This window comes from Oikopleura dioica, chromosome 2, assembly GCF_907165135.1.
Source record: "Oikopleura dioica chromosome 2, OKI2018_I68_1.0, whole genome shotgun sequence".
NCBI lineage: Eukaryota > Metazoa > Chordata > Appendicularia > Copelata > Oikopleuridae > Oikopleura > Oikopleura dioica.
The window spans coordinates 10542307-10557400 of record NC_137292.1 but is presented as its reverse complement, the minus strand read 5'-3'; the positions used below and the strand labels follow the sequence as shown (position 1 = coordinate 10557400).

The following is a 15094-nucleotide window of genomic DNA, read 5'->3' as shown; positions in this document are numbered from 1 at the left end:
AGTGACACTGTCATATCGAGGAGCTCTTCGGATTCTCAGTGACATTTTCTTGTTTTTTTTTTGTTTTTCGAATATTCTGTTTTGCTTAACGGAAGTACTTGATATTTATAAAAATCTAGAACAAGCTCTCAAGCGCCTACAGGTGGACATTACGCCACTGATATTGTCAGTCCTGCGCAGATGCACCTGCTTTTGCTACTGTCGACTGCAGGAGGCCATCAAATGAGGGCAATTTTACGGATGAGCACCGGAATCTCAATTTTCGTGCTTCGCGAAATAATTGTAACTTGAAAGGGAAGCGGAAGTGTGGGACCGATGCTATCACCAAAAGCGGCCGAATTAAGGCCTCGTTTCCATAACCGAAATGCAAATTTTATGCTTCATTAATCTGTTCTCGACTATTCGGATTCTTTCTATTTTAATTTATTAAATGAGAGGATATATTATTTTAGAGTATATAATTTAATATATCAGAGCTACAAGTATTTGCAGTTGTGTTGATCAGGTAAAAAAAGGAAGATACAGTCTTTTATCGTCAAATTTACAGTTACGGGAAAATAAACTGGAAGAATGATGATTTACTCTTCTTCCTCCGGATTCATGTACTGGAATATCGCCATGAACATGAAACCGGAGAACATGATGAAGCACTAGAATAATCTTAGAGAGGAACTTATACCATGTTTATTACCTTTAGAGGTCCATTTTTAACATGTTTACCAACAAATTCATGCGGCACAAGTTCCAAAAACGTGACGTAAAAGAACGTTCCCGTAGCAAAACTCTCCAAAACCGCAATAAGAGCACCTATCGTTTCTCCGCCCAAACTTGTTATTAGAATTCCGATTCCGACACCCAGCGGGGCCATCATTGAGAAAATACAAATTGCGCTGCATAGGTAAGCATGCTAAAAATACCGTTATTTACAGCTGTTTGCTAATGAGCAATATAAATTTATGCGCAATTTGTTTTTCAATAGCTTTAAAAACTTGCCTCGATCTCCGAGGAAACAAGCTGCATCCCCGTCGAAAACGCAATTATTGACTTGTGAATAAGCACAGCAGACATTGTCCCCAAAATATCTCCAACTTCGCCACTAGAAAGCCCAAAAACAAGCCCTTCGAAGATCGCATGCAAGCTCAGCGCGCCCACCAGAATCAGGGTCCTCATTTTTGACTGACTTGTCATGTCAAAGTGGCCATGGTCGTCTTCTTCTGGATTTTTAGATGTCAAAAGTTTTTTATAAAACATAGCCTGATTCGTTAAATTTTGTATATAATCAATTGTAACTACCGCTTTGAACATTGATCTGGTAGCTTGGGTCGATTGGCTGAGATTTTGGGCTTTGGACAACATTTGAATTTGTCTTTATCGGGAAGTCTACATTTCTAAATGACGAAAAATATAAACTTGACAAGAGAAGGATGGTTATTTCATGTTTGCTAGTTTTTAGAATCTTTTTTATCAAAAATGTATATAGATCTCTCCGTTCCAGAATATCAACTTGAACTTGCTTCGCTCTAACGTCTGGTTCATTATTCGCCCGGACCGGTAGATTACTCTGCGTGCTTTTTGAAGTGATGTCTTTGTGGTTCTTTGCGATGCAGTAGGAAGTGACGAGCTGCTCGAGCATCAAGACGAAAAAGAAGCCGATCGCAGCTGTTACCTCCGCGAGTGGATATTCGACCTCGAATTCTTCTTTCATACTTTCGGATACCTACCCCGGATAATACTCGAAAGATCAAAAGGCAAGTACTTGTAAACGCGGTAAGATAAGAGTCTCTAAAGAAAAATTTCATAGAAGGAAAATCTTATTCCATTTTATTCTTAATTTTTGCCAAGTTTGTGGTTGATCAAAGAATTGACCTTGGTTGTGCCCGGAAGAACATACGTCTTTTGGGGAATAGCAACTGGAAATGCTGGCTTATGCGTCGGAACAAACCGCAATGGAAACGGTCTCTTGAAAAGGAATAAATATTTTATTGATTCCAGTTGCATTGTTCACTACAAAACTCGTAGTTTCTGAATTTAAAATCGAGTTCATCCGGGTTCCTCAGGCAGCATGTGTAGCATACAAGTGGCAAAGAAGATGCCGGCCGCGAAACAATTGAGAAAGGCGATCGACTCTGATTTCTGATGCTAAATGAAGCGGATAAGCGCGAATTATGACGCTTCAGAATTAAGACTCTCATAATCCTGTGAGCCTTTTGGAACGGAAGAAATTGAAAGCAACTATTAATTGACAAATGATATTGAGCTTAGCTCTCAGAGGATGTGACTATCTTTCTGACAGTAATAGCGTGTGTTAAACAAGACTTAGGCAGGGTTTCAATTTAATGTGCCAAGGCTACCCCTTAATTTCTACATGGCTGTCCGAATCTAGTACTTTTTAGGAATCGTCTCGACAAGATCTGTCGATTTATCGAACGAAGATTTTAAAAAAATTGATAGTTTCGGACTTGTATGAACTTGAAAAATGCACTAGAAAACACAAAAACCGATAAAACTCGGAAATGAACTTGAAATCTAAAAATCGGCCTCGATAAAACAAAAGATCTTTTTATGAGGATTCTTAAAAGGTATGATAGTACTAGGCTAGTACCTATAGTTTTCCCGCAAAACGAAAAGCAAATCTGGCACATTAAATTGAAACCGGACCTTAGTTATTTAAGAGAATGGCTAATCTAGTTCTTTTGGGGAGCAGAATCTAATCTTTATATTCTCATGACTGGAGAAATAAGACCAGTTGCTAGTCCGGATTTAAACACAGACGACGAGACATATTTAGACTTCTGCCAGAGCAATTTTAACTTTTTCGAGTTCTTTTTTTAATTGAAAATTCATCTCGTCCGGCTGTCTATTCCAAAAATATGCTCGAATGTATAATAATCCAGGTGAGGTTCACAATTTCACAGTTAAAACTTACTTTTCCATCTGTTCTACTATGGTGTTTGCCATGCTTTCTATCCATCCACCACTTTCGCTGAAGGTCTTCATAGATTTATTTTTTCTTGAGAAACGTCAAGTGTGCATATCCATATTTTAAGCTTGTACGACTGAAATAACAATCAGACCCAGTCCTTAATTCCAAGACTCAAGTGGCCAAAGATCAACCCATCGATCAGTAAAATAACAAGTATGATGATTTTCGCTGCGATCGTATTCATTTTCTCTTTAGCAGCGACTTCTAACTACGTATTGAAATTACCGAAGTCCACTTTAAATACAGTTAAAGTGGTCTCGAAAGTGTAATAAAATTCTCTCGGCGGATAATTAGCATTACCTGACTGGGAGTGGATGATGGTTATTGCTCGGGTCACATGGAAACAAATAGCCTGTTGCCGGAATGCACTTATATTGAAATTGAAATTATCATGAGTAATTTTTGAAATTTCAATAACTGATTTGAATAACTGATTTATGAAAATTTTATGAGAAATTTATAATAATTTTATTGTATTATTATTCTTTTGAAAAATATCATTTTATGTCATTATTGTTTACTTCTAAGGATGCTTATTCAACCTTCCGAAACTTGATAATTCTTCGTCAATAAAATCGTAAGTCCTGTCGATAAAAATTTGTTGGTCAATATCTGTTTGGGATGCTCGACTGTGCCGTTCTCTTTATTCTCAGGGCTGGGATCGTTGGCGAAGTAAAGGAGATACAAGCGCTCTTGTTTAGCCGATGAATTATAGACTAAACCAGACTCATTGCAGAGAAAATCATCTCATTTGTTCAGCTCGTTCAGCACCTCGGGAGCATCAGAACTTCAACCCAAAATTCCTTGTCAGCAGTTCATACCAAAGTAAACAAGCACGGAAAATATCCGCCCTGTTACTTAAAAATTCACTACTGAATCGATCAATGTTAGAAATGCATTATTGTCTCTGGAATTGGCAACCCTAACCATTAGAGGCAACGCTTTCATGCCTTATTTAAACAGAAAATATTAACTCCGAAAAATGTTCAAATTCAACCAAATATTCAATAATACGATATCTTAGACACGGTTAGACAGTGTTCATATCTTCGTTAAATATATTATTATTTTCAGTTTGTTTTTGACGTGCAAAGACACTCTTAAGACACTGGTTTTGTCCTTGTTGATTTCAAATAAGCTGAAATCAACAAAAAGGTCGAGGTTGTTTTAGTATCAAAATCATGTATTTGAATTTTTAGAGAAGAGCGTTTTGGCAGAGGTTGAGTAGCAGTTATTCTATATTTTGAAAGTATGTCTGGAAGCATAGACTAAATGGAAAGGATAAAAATTGGGTTACAAGAGGAACATCAATTATGACGCGGTTGTCATTGCCTTTCGCAGTGCTGGTACGGAGACAGCCGCGCCTGGAGCAGTGAGCTTGAGCACTTTTGTAATTGCGGCAATGGCCTCGTCAGCCAGGTCCTGTTCATCGGTTGAAGTCTCTTGAAAGCTTTTACCGGACAATCGTAGAATTTGTTGGCGGCTGTTAGGAAGGGTCTTCACTTCATAAGTCAAAGATTTTTCCGAGAATGTGTGTACTCGGTATGATTACGTTAGAGAAAGTTGACGACCCTTTCCTAAGTTTAGGAATAACATCAGCAATGTAATCCAAAAGGCTCTGAATGTTTTCGACACGTTCAGATGCACCAGGTTTAAACGCATCCAAGAAGCTGATGTCGATGCCAAGGTCCTTGAGGGTTTCAAGCTGATCCGCCTTTGGCTCGTGATAAGTCAATTCATCAAGCACTAAATTAACGATAAAGTAAAAGTTTTTATAACCATTCTTATTTGACTCTATCCGTACGTTCTTTCTCCGCGTTTTCATTGCCCAAACTTGACTTTGCTAGATAGTCAGTGATCGTGAATTCATCAGCATTAGCGATCTTTTCGAGGTCTTCTCGAAATGGGTCTTTTCGTGTGCCTATCATCATATCCGTCATTTTCTTGTCTAGTGTTGCATTTCGGGAGTCGAAGACCGGTGCAAATGAAGAGTACGGTCCGTAACTCATGTAACTTTTCAAGAAGGCTCGGTCTTCAATCGTTCGTGTTTTCTTTGAAAATTCTGCAGCACCATGAACGCGGCCTGTTATATCAGCAAGTGTCATTGGTCGCCCATCCATGTTATATACAGTAGGTTGAGCATCTGCTTGTAGAATGTTGAGTCTTGTTTCGCCAGGCGCAAGTGGAGACCCAACGTTTTGCTCAATCGCCATGGACATTTGAGAGGAGCTAAAGTCAAGGCTTGAATCATTAATAAGGTAAAATAAACATACAAATATTCATCCTCTTGTTCATCTTTCGGCGAGATTGGAAGCTCCGTATCGATCTGGTTACCGACGAGAATATCGCGAAGCTGGCGTTTGGGGAGTTCTTCGTCGATTCCTATTTCCTCGCAATAGTCTGAAGAAATTATTTGACTCTCAATCGAGAATATTTTCTTACCAAGAAGATTTCGATAAGCTGTGATCTTGTAGGCAAACTGGTCGAATTTCAGCGCAAACTTGTGACGAATCGTGTTTGATGGAAAGAAGTCTGTCTGACACTTGCAGACCTTCAAGAAATGACTAGATTCTTAATTCGGGAGACCAATTATTACCTTGGAAACTGCCTGACGAAACTGATGAATATTGAAAAAGCACATTTTATTCACTTTATCCGCTACATTTGTCATGTCATAGTGGGCATTGAAAGGGTAGTTTGGATAAAGAAGAGAACATGGTTTCTGATGAAGGAAATTGGTCGGGTCCTAAAACATATAGTTTCCTAGCGAATGCATTTTCTTTATAACCTTGACTTTGAGCTTTGACAAAATATGTAGTAAAATCTCCCGCACTCGTTTTCGCCGATCCATATCGCTAACAAAGTCATCGGTTGGCATCGGCCTTGCCATCTTTTGAAGAGCCACTTTTGACTTGAGCTGTTCAGTCTCCGAGTGATCTCGTTGCATTCTTTTTGCTTCTGGCTTTCCGAGACTTTCACTGGCATCGGAAATTCGCCGCTTTGGCTTTCTACCTGGCCTTGATGACGAGCGAGAAGGTGTGTCTCGCCTCGACATTCTAGTAGAAGAAGATATGAAAAGAATGGTAAGGGATAAGAAATTTATTGAAGAAAAAGGAATGATTGCTGGAAGAAAGAAAAGACAGAGTGATTTTTCAAACGTAAAATTTGCGATTCACAAATGGTGAAAAAGAGTTCGACTACTCCTTCATGGCGACTATGGTCTTTTGAAGACTGAGAGCGATTTGATTCGTAATGTGTTTGCTATCGTAGCGAGCATAGTGACTGAGAGCGGGAGTGACTCGAACGAGGTTTTCCCAGGCCTCCCAGTCTGATGAGCGGATGCGATCTTCGCTCTTCATGTGCAGGAGGTTTAGCAAGTGGCTGAAGTAGTTGTTTTAGAGAGAACTTGCTGTATTTCTAAGGTAGTTATTAGCCTCTAATAACCGAAAAGAGATTGACTAAGAGTACCAGAGTGCTGTTCTCAAGATGTTAATTTGTAACGACATATCGACTGGCGCTTCTAAGTTCGCTGCGTCCCCTTGGTAGATCGACTCAGCAGGTGTAAACGTTGTAGATTTTTGGCGCTGCTTTGCTCGAATTAATATTGGATTGTACGCAGTTTCGACAGGAGCGAGTTCCACAGTTCTAAGGCGACGATTTCCTGCTGCAAGTGCAGTTGCAAGAGCATCCTTAGAAGTGGTTGAGCTTTTATGTTAATAATTAATAATGATAATCTCAAAAATCTTTATTTGGTCATTTCAAATGAATAAGATAACAAATATTAAAAGAAACCAGGCCTTAGATTTGATAAAATGCGGTGAGAAGAGGGGAATATCTGGCGCATCGGAAATTAGCCACGGGTGTTGCATCACTTCTTCAATATTCATCCTCTTCTCTGGATCGACCACAAGTAGCCTAAATAATAATATGAATAGTTAAAGATGCCAAAAATCTCTTTAATAAGCTTTCGACAAAAGCCTGAAGTGTTTTCATTGGGAATTCCTAAAGATTCTACGCTTGATATCAAACTTGCCAAAAAGCGTCTTCTTTAAATATAAAGTGATTGATTTACCCTTTTATAAGATCTTTCGCATTGTCCGAGACCATCTCCCATTCTCTATCTGGGAATTCAAACTCTGCATTTGCAATTCTCTTCTTCATGACTTTATCGATCCCCTTTCTCGCCGCCTGGGCTGGATAGAACGGTGGATAACCCCGAGCATAATATAAATTATAACACCCAGGGACCAGATATCACAGGACTTGGAGTAGGTATAGGCTTTGTCGCGCTTGTAGCAGGGCTGCCCAATCGGATCGGAATCCGATCGGAAATCCGATCCAATCGGAATCGGATCGGTAATCGGTCGGATCGGATGAGGAAATTTTTTCATGTCCGATCGGGAAAATCGGATCGGAATTTCCGATCGGAAAATTCGGATCCCCGTCGGATCGAACCACTAAAAAGCTACCAAAAATGACGCCAGGGACTAAATTCACATAGGCCAGGGACATAATTCCATAGGCCAGGGACTTTATTCACATAGGCTTTTTCTAGACTTAATTTTTCTTTATTCTGCTCCAAATTGGTGGAGGTGTGAGTCGAGATATTTCAATTCTCTCTTTTGCACCAAGTTGGGGAGGGTCTGTAGTGTATTAAATAAGCTTTTGGTGTCAACACCATTACTGGCGGTGGAGTGATCAGCTGCTCAAAAATACACTAAAATCATAGGAAAAATCTTGATGACGTCATTAATCCACCACCAACACTGGTGTTTCCGCCAAACATGTCAAGAATGTTTGATATTGATGAAAGGAACACCCCTAAGTGATGAAATTGCAGATCTATAGACTGTAAGCATTTTCAATTTTATTTTGTCCCCAACGACCAGTCGGAAATTCCGGATTCATGACGTCATAGGAAGTCAAAATTGATCCACCATTTTGCAGCAGTTTAAAAAACCTGTTTCTACTGTTGCCATGAACACTATTGAAAAAACTGCCACTTTTTGAAAATTGAAAATCTTCCTTGATTTTTCCGATCGGAAAATTTTCCGATCGGACATGTTTTTCCGATCGGAATTGGAAAATCCGATCGGATGAGGTTCGGATCGGATCGGATCGGAATCGGATCGCCGAGACCAAGATTTTTTGTCCGATTGGGCAGCCCTGCTTGTAGCGTTTCTGGGCTTCGAGAACTTGCGGTGACGCGTAATAAGGGGTGAATTGAGGAGTAGCGAGGTCATTGTTGTCGATCTTCGCGAAGCCAAAATCGCACACTTTTAAAACTGCGTCTTCGGTTTTATCGACGTAGAGAAGGTTTTCTGGCTTGAGATCACGATGCGCGACATTATGGACAACATGAAGATGATAGACAGCTTGTACAATTTGTTTTGTTGCTTTGACTGCTTCTCTTTCCGTAAAATGATGATGATCAGCAATGCGTTGAAAAAGCTCACCACCTTTCATTTTCTCCATAATAAGAATGAGCTTTGCTGTGGCATCAGATTCGCCCGGAAACTAATGTGAATTGTTATTCAGAATCAAGGCAGAGAATGTACTTTTAACTCATTGCAGAATACTTCGTGAAGCTGAACGACGTTTTCGTGGCCCATTACTGTTGAGTGCATTTCTACTTCTGCCCGAGCTCGTGGACGATCCCGAATCACCTAAAAATCATCATTTTTAGAAACCGCTATTCGAAAAGGCTCACTTTGACAGCGTAATCATCACCGGTGGATCTACTCTTCGCACTCCTGACAGACCCGTTCATTCCACAACCAAGTCTCTCTCCCCAATCAACCATGTATTCATCCGAAACCGATTCATTTGAAATAAACATTTTTCCTAAAAGGTGTAATAAAGCCTCTGCATTCACCTTGTTTTTGCTTTTTCAAAGATTAGGTCTAGTAGTTTTTGCGGAATACTCAGGAATAACTGCAAATTACAGATAGGTAAGATAGTGTCACTAATAGTTGAACGTAAAGTATCACAATGTTAAAAACTTGAAGGCTACAAAACATAAATATATTGTTTAATAAGTTGGATCAGTTTTCTCTATAAACATAACATAACGAGTACACAGAGAAGAGGGCGTAAATTTATGTACAGTTAATAAACATTGAAGACAGATTTTGAAGTTGGCTCTTTCAAATATAAAAGTAAGGAAAATGAACTTAAATAAGTAGAGTTAAGAAAAATTGTCAAGTCTAGTTTTGGTGTTAGTTATAGAGATCGTTGAGGATTTCGGATTGGTATCCATCCTGGGCGCGCTCCTCATCCTTGATATCAACAGTTTTTAGTCGTTTTAATCGTCGCCGCTAGAATTTTGCATAAGTTTTGATGAATTCAAATTAATTCAGTTGAGGCTTTGATTTCGTCTAAGTTTGGGTACCCTTGGAGGACGACGCAATCTTGATGCTGCGGCATTTTCTTTCAGGAGAACTTTGGACTGGATTTTCCGAAGAAGAGACATTTTCATTTCGGGAGAGTGACTCCGATTTGCTAGAAGTTTTTAGTTTATCTTACAAGCCCGATATTTCTTACGATCTGCCATCGATTTGGCTGAGGACATGGCGGAGTAATCTCCAAGATTGTCATCGGACGAGTTCGAAGAATTAATCATGAACGGCCGGTTTCTATTTCGAGATGAGCGCCCTGGGGAATGCAGACTAACAACGTTGAGTGATGGTGGAGGTGTTCTGGGAGAGTCTTCGGAAATATTTCCCGAATCCTTTGCGTGTGAGATATGCGACAGATTGAGTGGCTTCAGCGAACTTGAATAATAAGATTTATTTTTAAATATTTAAAAGGAATTTACGTTCGTCCATTTTTATTTTGCATGAGAGAATGAGCTGGCATGGATCCTCTTCTACTTGGCGAAGATGATTGAGGTCGAGGATCATTTGTCCACATGAGTGCTTGAAGATCACAACAACTTCTGGTCCGATTGATAACAGGAGCGTCAGATGTATCGGAAGCAGCATCAGTAACAGGCCGCACTGTATCTTCTATGATATCTTCCATGCTTTCTGACTCGCGAAGTGTTGATTCGCGGAACCGTAGATCTTCCAAATGACAAGACATTTCCGAGTCTCTTCTATTGCGACTCCCGTAGCTTGCGATTCTTTTTCTTTGGTGAGGTTTATTGATGGATATTCCAGAGGTACGTCGCAGAGCTCTGCAGTCCCAGGATTATTGGACAAAGCAAGCACAAGATCACGGACTTTGCCAACTTCTTCAGAGAGTTCTTCTTTTATTTGGTTATACTGTATAACTGTATAACTTATACATAAGTTGCTTATGAATAATAAGTAATGATTATTCGATTTAATGTTTTCATATTAAAAACCAGTCCTATAGTCACTCTTAGTTGGCTGTCTCTTATTTCAACATCATCCAAATGCGATGATATTTTTCTAAGCTTCTCCGCGTTCGTCTTCACTTGTTCCTCGAATCGCTTATTATCCTCACGTCTCTTCATCCGTTCGTAGTCATCGATAAGCTCTTCTTCCCAATCATGAAGATTTTCTTCTTCAAAATCTGCCAGAAAGAGTTTGAGCCCTCGATCAGCTTCGAATTTTCCTTTTGTTTTTGAGCAAAATATCTTGTCGATGAGCATTTTCAAATGGCTTATGAAAATAAAGGGTGGTGGGAAAATTGGATGCGCCTCGTACTGCATGATCACTTCGTATCGCTGGCAGGCCCATATTTGATGCGATTCCACTTTTACACGTGCGAAAGTGTTGTTGAATACAGCGATGAGTAGATTTATCAGCAAGATATTCGCAACGAGGAGATACAGTGTATTGAAAACAGGAACAACCCAAGCACCTGGGTTTACACCTGGGATGAGATCGCCAGAATCGTCATAGTAAGGATCGATTTCGGGGGCATAAACCTCGCCATACAACATAAAATATGGCTTGTGAAAAACTCCCCAAATAGTTTGCCAGGTTAGCGATTCACTTCTGTCGTGAATAATCGATTGTCTTGAAAGTCCAAAAGAGATCAAAACGACTGCCAGGATTGTTATGAAAGAGCTCATATCAATGAGCATCTTTCCAGCCATGGTAATGTAAGGACCAATAGTTTTATGAACTGATAAGAATTTGAGAATGCGAATCCACCAAAGAACAACTGATGTGACACAGAGAACGCGGCCATATGCAAGTTCTTCGTATGCTTTGCGAAGTTCATCAGATGAGTTCTTGCTAAGCGCTCGCTCGTAGAATTCTCCACAGGATGTTTCATTTCCGCCAAGCGTTTCTTTATCCGTAAACACTTGTAGACGAAGTCCAAAGCCAAATAGAAAAGTGATTATTGCGAAGGTTTCAAGTAAATTCCAAAATTTTGAATGCCAGTGCCGAAATTTTGACCAAACTCCACGCGAAGTCGAAATTGATATTGAACGGATGTTTTCAATTGCAAAAGTGACAACATAAGATACCACAAACCATTCAACATCAGGAATAGTCCATGGGCACATTCTGACCAGAACTGTATAACTGATCGAAAGAATGAACACAACGTACATAATAATATTGAACCAATATTTCGTTATTGGTGCGTTGAAGTACTCGTAGATCTTTCGCGTGAGTCCAAGATCGTTTGATCCTGGCGTTTCTGGCGTCAGGACCATTTTTGACGTGAAGATTGGCTCAGGAGGATGCTCTTGCGTAGCCGACGGCTCCAAAAGAAAATGAACCTTTTGATCTGCGTCTTTTGTCGATTGAGTACCATTTGATCCTCGAATACACCCTCGGCTAAATTGGTCTCGTCTGGCACCAGCGCTCGTCACCAAAGAGCTTTTTTCTTCTGAAGCGATGTTACGTGAGCCGAATCGTTTTTCTTCATCTGAACTATTGAAACAATTTAAGAGTATTTGGCTTCATGAAATGGTACCTAGATGTAGACGAAGTGGATGACGTGGTCGAGGTTTCATTGTGTCTGGTTGAAAAGCCATGATCATCTTCGCACTCGTCTAGATATTCCTGAAGAGTCTTTGGGATTTCTCTCAGTTGTTCGGACGTTTTGAACTTGATGAATTGTATGACATTACGAAATGAAGGAAAAGGATGAAGAATGGTTGTGAAGAGCGGCCATAGGGTAACCAGAGATATTGGAACCTTTATATTGGAATTTCTTCTTATATCCAGCGCTCCCATCCATAAATCAGTGATGATATTCTGTACACAAGGATGCGCAATCAGGTCTCGATGCTGCGCGAGAACTGCTAAAGAAAGACAAGTGTGACGAGACCAAGATTTTAACTCGTATGTCAGAAGTTGATAACACATCTTGTCGCTGTCTTTGTACCCAAGTTTAAGAATGTCAAGGGCCTTTTGTTTGAACTGATCCGAGTATAGTCTCATTGTTTCAATTTCTTCTTGATTAAGGTCATCGTCGTCGGCTTCTTGTGCCATCCGTCTGTATAGTTTCATAGCTATGAGAGCTTTGGCCATGGCTTCTTCGCCCTTTTGCCACATGAAGATTGCCATTTCTTGTCGCTTCATAAGCACTGCCCAGATGAGAAGCTCATGAAAAGGGTTCTTGAAGTTTTCATTGTTAGAAGTCTGAGACTCTGTTTGCTTGTAGTATAAATGAAACTTCTTTCGTGTGTAGTTTGACCTGTATGTTCCGCCCATCAGCCCTTCAATGACCAGACCGATTTGAATGAGATTTATTCTTCTTGCGCCCTTTGGCACTCTCTTCTCTCGCGAAACATCGTCAAGTAAATATTTCAAATGCTGTGGAAGGTAATCAGGTTTATCCGCATTGTAGAGATCCTCTAGACGCTTTATTGTGAGAAACTTGTGCATAGACACACCATGGTCCATGAAAAGCTTCACAAATTCCACTTTATCATTAACAAGTGCTTCCTCTAGCCGCTTTCTTAGTGACCCAACTGGGAAATTTTTCGCGTACGGAAAGGCAAAGACATGACTTCGTGCTATGTCAGGTCGGTCCCAAGACATCGCCATTTTCAGCCAGTTATCAGGATCCGTCTTCTTTTTCTCCGCGCTAGTTGAAAATAACGATGTGAGAATGGCGTAGTCCAAGTTACGGGTCGCTACGTTGTCAGTTCCATGCAAGTCCATCCAGAAAATTTTGATGAGACGCTTGAAAGACATCATCCTTGTCAAATTCAAAATCGTTCCCCTGTTAAACTGATCCGCATTCTTGTGCGAAGTGAGAAGTTCTTCCATTTGAGCGCGATTCTCCTTTGATATATCGCCCTTGCTATCTGACAAGTGATACGCATACGCAATCAGATCGGCCGCGTTGCGTATAGATTCATTCTTCTGCGCGGGAACACAGACTACAACGGGAATTCCCTCCATTACTTTCTTCAATACTGTTTCTAAAGTTGTTCGGTCACCCTCAATGATCAAACAAACCATCGGGACGTTATGTTTCTTCACAAGCTCTTTTTCGATCGCTCGGCGAAAGCGTATCTCCGTCCTCCATTTTCCCACTGAGCCATTATCAACCATGAGAAAGTGAGTGTGCGCGGCGTTGAGAACTGCTCCCTTAGAAAGCGGGTCGGCCATGGTTTGATAAGGGACCGCCCCGGTCTTGAGTTTATCGTCGTTTTGTAAATCGTCGCGATTGTCTACTACTCCCCATGGCATAACTCCAATGGCCGAAACTCGACCACGAGCGTAGAGTTGATGCTCGGTCAGCGCTTGACCTACAAGTTCGCCGATTCCACCTTCGCTTGACAGCCCAATCGACATGATCCAAGCGTCTGTCGTTCGCGTCGCCTTGATCAACCCAGATATCAATAGCTGCCGCTGGCCTGCTGTCAGATCCAACCGCTTTTCAGAGCCATGAACAGTGATGACGAGTTTTGGCAGCTCCATTTGCCACTCTTTTGTTAACAAACGATGAACATTCGCTCCGCTAGTGCTATCCGACAGTCTTATAAATTGCGCCTTGTCTCCTTCTCCTGTTCCTTGGAATTCCAGAGTGCCAACGGCATTTGTTCGGAATTCTTTCGTATTCATCCGTACACTCCACTCGGCTTGCTCCTCTGATTTCCAGTGGAGCGACACAAAAGCAGATTGATCTCCCTGCAACTCTTTGTAACTATCGGTACTAAGAGGGTCATTTTTAGTTACCTGTATATGATACTTATGCGCGCGACCGCAACTGCAACGATGGATATCTCCGGAAGGCGAGGGAACAAATTTAACACACTCTCTCTGCTTGAAAACGTTATAGACCCAGTCACTCGCTGCGGGAGCGCGGTGAGAGCGATTTCGATTGTGCCGCCGATTACTCCTGGGAGAGAAACTGTGAGGTTATTGACGTAAAGGAAGAATTTAAAATGTAAGCTAAATGTCTGATAGACAGACGGACGAAGAGATATTAGTGGGTTTCCAGACAAGTTCAATCATTTTTAAAGAACTTTCGGAAAAGAGTCTATCTAATGATGATTCAATGATGCAACTTTTATGTGAGGTTTCATCTTTGATTGAATTAAAATTTATTAATTTTTAATTATTTTAGTGCTAACTGTATAACGAAGTGCTCTCAGAAAGGGTTAGCTCTAATACCACAGATTGAACTTACGCCATATATTCCGAAAAAGCAAGGATCTCGATATGGTAGAATAACGTCTTGGATAAAGTAATGTTTTAGACAGTTTAACGCTCTAGCAGTTACCTGAAGGGAGTGCTTTCCCCAAAAGAGTAATCCATGGCGAGTTACGTCCAACTGAAATCGGTTACAGACGAACGTCGTATTTGCTGCGATAATTTTAAATATTCTAGAGACAGTGGTGAGCAAGGAGCTTTCCTAGCCTAGGAAAGAGTAGTCGGGAAATTCTCCTGACGTCTGCGATTCAGAAGGTTTCTCTGCCTCCGAGGCGGAAGCTGATTCCCACGTAGCGAGGATCCAAATGGACTGCAACTGGCAGCTTGTGCATAATAAGCCAGCCGAGTGAGCTGAATTTCTCCGATTTTTAGTCACTGAAAAGTATAATATTAAATACCTGACTTTGTTGGCGATCGTTAGACCGGGAATTGACAAGGTTCTCTGCATACAGGTACGATCAGCCAACAAAATCACCTTCTGAAGAATTCAGTCTTTTGCGCTCTAGTAATTTTA

General features: G+C 40.7%; 5 protein-coding genes and 1 pseudogene across 6 annotated transcripts; all 6 read right to left on the bottom strand.

Annotated features, from left to right (window-relative positions):
• Nucleotides 1-578: 578 nt before the first annotated feature.
• LOC145698214 (zinc transporter ZIP1-like) lies at nucleotides 579-2971 on the bottom strand. Its single transcript, XM_081775416.1, has 6 exons — nucleotides 2927-2971; nucleotides 2055-2139; nucleotides 1294-1719; nucleotides 994-1214; nucleotides 692-907; nucleotides 579-650 (listed from the first exon to the last, which is right to left on the bottom strand). The coding sequence occupies exons 1-6, from the start codon at nucleotides 2969-2971 to the stop codon at nucleotides 579-581; spliced, it is 1065 nt and encodes a 354-aa protein (XP_081631542.1).
• Nucleotides 2972-4145: 1174 nt separating this feature from the next.
• On the bottom strand, nucleotides 4146-6068 carry LOC145697452 (bromodomain-containing protein 7-like). Its single transcript, XM_081774658.1, has 7 exons — nucleotides 5772-6068; nucleotides 5580-5729; nucleotides 5426-5534; nucleotides 5257-5383; nucleotides 4788-5212; nucleotides 4563-4729; nucleotides 4146-4468 (listed from the first exon to the last, which is right to left on the bottom strand). The coding sequence occupies exons 1-7, from the start codon at nucleotides 6036-6038 to the stop codon at nucleotides 4295-4297; spliced, it is 1419 nt and encodes a 472-aa protein (XP_081630784.1). The 5' UTR covers nucleotides 6039-6068; the 3' UTR covers nucleotides 4146-4294.
• On the bottom strand, nucleotides 6068-7211 carry LOC145697453 (MAP kinase-activated protein kinase 5-like). The gene is made up of 4 exons (XM_081774659.1): nucleotides 7056-7211; nucleotides 6781-6898; nucleotides 6452-6672; nucleotides 6068-6364 (listed from the first exon to the last, which is right to left on the bottom strand). The coding sequence occupies exons 1-4, from the start codon at nucleotides 7142-7144 to the stop codon at nucleotides 6181-6183; spliced, it is 612 nt and encodes a 203-aa protein (XP_081630785.1). The 5' UTR covers nucleotides 7145-7211; the 3' UTR covers nucleotides 6068-6180.
• Nucleotides 7212-7825: 614 nt separating this feature from the next.
• Nucleotides 7826-8823, bottom strand: LOC145698213 (MAP kinase-activated protein kinase 5 pseudogene; annotated as a pseudogene). The gene is made up of 3 exons (XR_014133915.1): nucleotides 8694-8823; nucleotides 8542-8649; nucleotides 7826-8500 (listed from the first exon to the last, which is right to left on the bottom strand). The product of XR_014133915.1 is annotated as an MAP kinase-activated protein kinase 5 pseudogene (transcript).
• A 38-nt stretch (nucleotides 8824-8861) lies between these two features.
• LOC145696122 (uncharacterized) lies at nucleotides 8862-10220 on the bottom strand. The gene is made up of 4 exons (XM_081773111.1): nucleotides 9801-10220; nucleotides 9527-9756; nucleotides 9375-9484; nucleotides 8862-9300 (listed from the first exon to the last, which is right to left on the bottom strand). Exons 1-4 carry the CDS (start codon nucleotides 10064-10066, stop codon nucleotides 9202-9204), a joined length of 705 nt encoding a protein of 234 aa, XP_081629237.1. The 5' UTR covers nucleotides 10067-10220; the 3' UTR covers nucleotides 8862-9201.
• Nucleotides 10221-10255: 35 nt separating this feature from the next.
• On the bottom strand, nucleotides 10256-15092 carry LOC145696120 (transient receptor potential cation channel subfamily M member 3-like). Its single transcript, XM_081773109.1, has 5 exons — nucleotides 14979-15092; nucleotides 14651-14931; nucleotides 14104-14266; nucleotides 11885-14055; nucleotides 10256-11841 (listed from the first exon to the last, which is right to left on the bottom strand). Exons 2-5 carry the CDS (start codon nucleotides 14683-14685, stop codon nucleotides 10281-10283), a joined length of 3930 nt encoding a protein of 1309 aa, XP_081629235.1. The 5' UTR covers nucleotides 14686-14931; nucleotides 14979-15092; the 3' UTR covers nucleotides 10256-10280.
• Nucleotides 15093-15094: the final 2 nt, after the last annotated feature.